Below are 6,573 nucleotides of genomic sequence, written 5' to 3' on the forward strand. Positions count from 1 at the left end.
TCATATAGCAGAGCCAGCACTCGGACAGGGAAGGGGACTGAGGTAGTGGCCCCCTTGAGGCGCTGCTCCCTGCGCCTGAGGGCTGGCGAGGGGACAGGGCGACGTGTGGGCCGTGTCCCCACGGGGAACCCTAAACGGCCGCTGCCACCCGGGGCAGCCCCGTTCCCGTTCCCGACCCCAGTCCCGTTCCTGTCCCCATCGCCTCGGCTGTGGCGTCGCGGTGGCTGCCACGTGCAGGCGGCGCCGCTGTGAGGGAAGCGGAGCGCGGCGCCGCCATCCCTGCCCTGCCCTGCCCTGCCCCGCCCCGCAGCGCCCGCCCGCCGAAGCCGCCCTCAGGGTGACGACGGCTCCGCCGTGGGGGGCTCCAGCGGGCTGAGTCCCGGCACTGTCCCCTTCCTTCCCCGAGCGGGCTCTGCCGCCTAACCTCAAAATACCCCCTCAGCGCGCCGCCGTGGCACTTACCGGCTCCATGTCCGACGTCTCCAGGCTTCAGGGGCCGGTCCCGAGGCGATTCCTCACGATTTAACGCCTGCTCGCCCTGGCCGGGCTGATTGTCACCTGCGATGCTGATTGTCACCCCCCCGCCGGGCGGTCCCGCTCCGCCCCGCCACACGTGGGGACGCTTTGCGGCCTCAGGGCCCTTAGGGGCTGAGGGCGGTGCGGGACCGGGCCGAGGCAGCGCCCAGGTGCTGTCCCCGGGGGCTGCTTTGATTGTGGTGGCTGAGGACACACGCGTCTCCAGGCCCCCAGTGAAGGTGCCAAGACCTCACCGAGCAGAGCTTGGCCTTTCCTGTCAGTCAGTGCCTCCTCACGAAGCCTGTATCTGTAAGTGAAGTTACAGCCATGTAAAACTTGGATAAGTGAGATGAGATTTAACCATTTCCTTCTCTTCTTTTAAAGGTTTCCACAGCTATGAGGGGCCACCTGTGTGGGGACGAACTGAAAAGTGAACAGTTGTCAATTTCTCTTTATCTTCCCAAGATCTCTCCTAGTCCTATAGAAATGTTGACTCCAAGGTATGAATCATACGGAGCAGTACATGTATGAAGAAAGACTATTGTATATTCACTCAATTGTACACAAATGACATTTGTTCATACCATGTACACGGAGCATTGGGGAAAAATATCTTAGCACCTTCTTGCAGAAATAAAGAGTGTCTTTTTGACAAGGGTAGAAGCTTGTTGCATGGTTAAGGCAGATCATAGAATCATGAAGGTTGGAAAAGACCTTCAAGATACCTGGTCCAACCATCCCCCTACCACCCATGTCACCCACTAAACCATGTCCCTAAGCACTAGGTCCAACCTTTCCTTGAACATCCCCAGAGACGGTGACTCCACCACTTCCGTGGGCAACCCATCCCAGTGTCTGACTGCTCTTTCTGAGAATAAATGTCACCTAATTTCCAACCCGAACCTCTCGTGGCAGAGGCCACAACTTGCGGCCATTCTCTCTAGTCCTCTCACTAGTTATCTGCAGGAAGAGGCGAACTCTAGCTCCCCACGCTTTCAGGTGGTTGTAGACAGCAATAAGGTCTCCCCCGAGCCTTCTCCAGACTAAACAACCCCCATTCCTTCAGTCACTCCACATAGGACTTGTGTTCCAACTTTACCTTTTTAATATTTGTTAAATAATGTGTACTTAATAAGGATCACTCTACGTTATTTCATGTAGCAACAGACAAGTATATCCTCATACAATGTGCAAAACTTGAACCCTTTAATCAATTTCTGCCCTCTGCGATGTCATTGAGTCTTAGTGAAAACAATAACTAAACTCAGCCAATTATACATAGTTAATCACACGAGAAAGTGTTTACAGATTCAACTTGCTAATCAGAAAAAAAAGGTTCAAGTAGTGAATTAAATAAAGCATATTACAGCAAGCAGAGGAGTTAGTATGAGGCCTTTGCTTAAATCTGGCTTAGAATTTGTATTTTCTTTAACAAGAAAGATATGTGTAATAACCCACACTAAAATTCTTGAATGCCATGTGTTATTGTAACTTCATAATGCAAGCAGTTTGGGGGGAAAATCATATTGATTTAATGTTACTACTCTATTAGTATATAGTCTTGCAATATAAATATGGGAATTACACAACAGAAAAAAGGGTTTCTTAAAATGAATCTTTTATAAACGTTTATCACACAGTCACCAAGATAGTGGAGTTCAGTAAGCCATAATGTTTCTCTTCTGAGTAAATCGGTCCTTTCAAATTCAGATGTTTTAAAATGCAAATGAATAATAGAGATCTTATAGACAACTCATTCTACTCTGAATAAAACACACAGCTCTCCTGTTTTATGTCATGATCATCATGATTCTGAAAAAGAATAAAAAAATCATCAATTTTATAAACAGGAATTTAAAGACTCATTTTTTTTCTTCTCTGAAATGAGTTGATGCTCTAAAAGCGGTACTGAAATAAAATAGTACTGAAAGACTGCCAAGCTAATAGTCCAGTGAGCACTTGGAAGAGATTAATTTTATACCTGGAAAGAGTATGTACAGTTTCTGTTCTGTTTAGTGAAAGGGCTAGAGTGTGAACTAGTGTTTTCTTCATAGTACAGAGTTGTGTTAAATCCTGGAATAAGGAATCAGCCACTAGAACAGAAGAAGTCTGAATTCAGGACTGTGACCAGCTACGGATGTTCCATGAAAAATAAATCAAAATGGGATGTTTGAGATGCTTACTTGCATTTTTTGGCCATATTTGTATTTGCTGAGTATCAGTTTCTGGTACTTTGAAATCAATGTAAATATTTGTCAATGCAAATACGTAATGAACTCTTCTGTTTAATTCAAAGCATGCACATATTAAAATGGAGAGGTGTGTCCTAGCAAGTATGGTTTCCTCACTAGAGAGCTCTGAGTGAGGTGTAGTCAGAGCTGTAATCCCCAAATATTTTACTTTTACTTTTTAAAGGATGCATGATAAATAATAAGAGACAGAGTGAAGGCAAGACAATGAATCTGCTTCTATGAACTAGGCTAAACAAAGGAAATAGCAGAGGAGATTGGGAGCTCCAGACCATTTTTTGGAAACATCTTTTAAAAGGCTTTCAGAAAATTTCTGTTAAACTGTCTTTTGTGTTCCTGTTTCTCACTGTTGACTGTTCAGATCCCTGATGGAATGGATTTCTCAAAAAATGGACCCTTCTAATTATTAATCACATAGGATATTTGGTACAATATATTGGGTCATCCTACCAGAATGGATAGGGACAAGTTCTGTCATTAATATGCTGGAACATAAAAGGATTGGACACTGACATCTCCTCTGTATTCTCTCACCTAGAAAAGAAGGCAAGCATTTCTTGCTTGAAGGAGTTCAGTCTAGGCCACTGAGTGGGAAGAACAAAGCTGAAGGACAGATTTTTTCCTAAGCAAAACTGTGAGTAAGTTGTTTTTCTAAAAGATAGTCAGTTCCTAGCTGTTGTTCTTGATCAGAAATAAATGCATAGGATACCAAGATTATTTAGAATATTAAAGAACAATTAGAAGTAGCAACAACATCATAGGAGTTATTCTTGTATGCTACATTTGTGAAATTGCTCTTTCAAACAGAAGCATTCTGAGGTAAGTGACTCCACCTCAAATTTTTATGACAAGAATAGTTACTGAGTCACCCATTTTGTTCAAGAAAATCTTCATGGACAACAGTTACAGCTGGTTGATACGACAAGCTCATACACCTAGAGACTTGCTCAAATAAGAAAAACGAGTGCTATCTAATAGTCAGGATATTGATGAGCCAAGGAAGACCCATTTAGAATTGTTTGAGAGACTAGCTAGATCTAGCGGAGTGCTTAGCATAACACTACATTTCAAATAGTTTGAATGGTTAATCAAAATGCTGATGGTTAATTTTCATATTTGGCTGAGGAAGAAATGTGAGGAACTGCACATCTATAAGGTTCTGTCAAGATTCATGCAGAACTCTTTTTCAGTCATGTAGAAATTCATATTACACAATGCTAAGTAGAAACCAAATAAAGTATTTCTTTTTTCCATGCTCTTTGAGTCTGAACTATGACTAAATGCATCTTCAAAGTGAAAATACATGGACTTATAAAACTTGAGGCCAGAGTCTTCATTAGCCTATATTGTCCTACTTCTTAAAAACAGAAATCATTAGTTTTTATTCTCTTTTGTGTTTAATTCATTAATACACTGCCATTGTAGACCCCAACAGCCAAGGAGACATTGAACATCCAGATAAGATTATCTTCTGGCTCCTTTCACCCTCTAGTTATTTTCTGTTCTGAAGCTGTAATGACTTCACTCAGTCATGGCCACTCAGATGCTGTTATGGACTACATGTAGGAGAAGCAACATTTGCCAGTAATTTGTTTAGAACTGTAATAAAAGAAAGAAAAGACTTGTTCTTATCAGAAGAATAAAGGGTCCAGTGGTATCTCCATAACAAAACAGCCTTGTCACATATTCATAATTACTGTGTTGTAACTATACAATAAACATTAGTGATAGTATTTGATAAACAAAGCTGGTAAATTATGTATATTCTAAAATCCTAAAAAAAAAATGCATGTAAGTAATCACAGTTCTAATCACTGGGGGAAAAATCATGTGATCAATGTCAGCTGCACATTTTTTGAGCCACTTTAATTATAAAGATACTTGCTGCATGAATCTTTGATAGAGGAATCTTTATGTTTTTGTTTGTGTGTTTTTTTTTTTTTTTTTAAATACAAATTAGTATATCAATTCAATAGAATGGAAAACATTTCAAAATACATCTTTTTGTAAAAATCTTTTTGCTTTGAGTAGAAAATTTAACTAATGACCTCATACAATTTTGCACTTCTGGCATTTTGGCTCACTGCAGCTAGCAGGTAAGAATGTGCCCAGCTGTAAAGAAATAAACAGTCTAAGCATACAGCTGAAAATGATATGCTACCATTTAACTTCTGGTTCATCTTGTTTACTGTTACACCTTCACCGTGGGGTGAACAGGCGAAGTTATGTTGTCATTCGGCTAAACAACTGATGAGTGATGCCAGCCCAGCTACAGTCTTTGTCATATGACAGCAGAGGGGTTCTTCGGTCTGTGGGCCCATAAATGTGAGTGGCAATAGTGAAATCAGGAATTTCATGAAATAACAAATTTTTTGCACAGTTGCATCATACAGCAGACCATATAAAATACACAAAAAAGGTGGCATAACAAAGAAAGTATTAATGAATGCTATTTTTCATTAAGATGTATGAGTATAGGTATATTCTTTTCAAGGATATTAAATTTTGAGGGTTAATATCAAGCTGTATCAATTCAGAGAAGCATATCAAGAAGCATTTTGCATGTCTGCTGCTGTGTACACGTGACTATCCTGATCACTTCTGTGGGGAATATGTCCATAGCTCTCTTCCTTTCCACTAACAACTTACAAAGAAAAGAGCAGTCTAGAATTCTGCTTTCTTCAGTCTATACAAAGCAAGAATGAAACTCCTTGTGGGCTTCTCTGTTCCCATGCACAGAAATTCCAGGCAGTGAGAGGGCTCTTTCAAAGCCAGCCAGTGGTCACTGTAATGCCAGTGTTCAAAAAGAAGAAAGTTTGAATCACCGTGACATAGTGACTCATGTAAAGCATTCTGAGGCAAACCAAGTCTTTTCTGACTATTACAGCTACACTAGTAGTGTATGTCAAACCCTCACAAATTATATGTTCTTCTGTATCGTTATTTTCTATCACTTTGAACTTCCTTTAATAAAGATCTTACCATGTGGAATTACAGGCCAGTTAGGTTAATTTTATCTGTAGGGAAGGTATTTGAAAGAATTTTAACAGATTAGGAGAAGGACCATCTAGTAAAAGCATCCTTCAGCTTGATTAGTTGTATACACATGGGTTAGGAAAAAAGAAGTCATGCTTCACTAGCCTTCTGGAACTCTTTGAAGATAACACTGACAAGATAGGGTATACTGTGGACATTATATTTTTGGATTTTCAGGAGTAATTTGACAACATTTTACCCAATAGATTAATGCTTAAAGAGAGAAGAGTGGAGGGGCAGGAGAAAAGTTTGCTCATTACATTGAAAAGCTGTTCTAAACAAGAACAATTAGGAGCTAAAAACATCATTTTTTCAGACTAGGAGAAATAGAATTTGTAAGGCTGCAGCACTTCTGTGTATCAGGTTAACTTGTTTACATAAATGGCTTGTATGAATGTACTCCTTTGAAACTAAAATTGGCTCATTATCATTGCAGTGCTAAGACGCCCTAACAGGATTTGTAGTCCCAGTGTGCTGAGTACTGTATATGTTAAGAGACTGTCCCTGCAGCCAAGTAGACAGTATAGAACAAAAGTAGAAGGGAAGTATTCTCTTCCTGATTATGTAGAGGAGGTTTTGAGGTCTGGGCAAACTTGGTCCCAGCCATAGAGTAAAATCAGTAGATCTGATGACTGAAGGCATTTTCTTAGTCATAAGACCAGCTTTCTGAATTAGGGATGATACTTTGCAGGAAACAACAGTAAATTCCAAACAGTGAAATCATATACTGAAAAGCAAATATTGCTAACCCAACAAATGTGGAATGTATTTT

General features: G+C 40.6%; 1 protein-coding gene and 1 long non-coding RNA gene across 3 annotated transcripts in view; one reads left to right on the forward strand and one right to left on the reverse strand.

The window, feature by feature from the left end:
- BNC1 (basonuclin zinc finger protein 1) overlaps positions 1–596 on the reverse strand; it is a 76,231-nt gene extending 75,635 nt beyond the window's left edge. The window contains exon 1 of one of the 2 annotated variants that reach the window (XM_038185033.2): positions 463–596. Coding sequence is in view for 1 of the 2 variants with exons in the window: in XM_013106367.5 (XP_012961821.1) it covers positions 463–471 (9 nt within the window). In the remaining variant the exon portion in view is untranslated. The remainder of the gene's footprint in view (positions 1–462) is intronic. The other variant, XM_013106367.5, reaches the window with a different exon arrangement.
- A 95-nt stretch (positions 597–691) lies between these two features.
- On the forward strand, positions 692–1,186 carry LOC110354019 (uncharacterized). The gene is made up of 2 exons (XR_002405379.4): positions 692–825; positions 901–1,186. It is a non-coding gene; the product is annotated as an uncharacterized lncRNA (long non-coding RNA).
- The last annotated feature ends 5,387 nt before the right edge of the window (positions 1,187–6,573 follow it).

Source organism: Anas platyrhynchos, chromosome 11 (genome assembly GCF_047663525.1).
Source record: "Anas platyrhynchos isolate ZD024472 breed Pekin duck chromosome 11, IASCAAS_PekinDuck_T2T, whole genome shotgun sequence".
Lineage (NCBI taxonomy): Eukaryota > Metazoa > Chordata > Aves > Anseriformes > Anatidae > Anas > Anas platyrhynchos.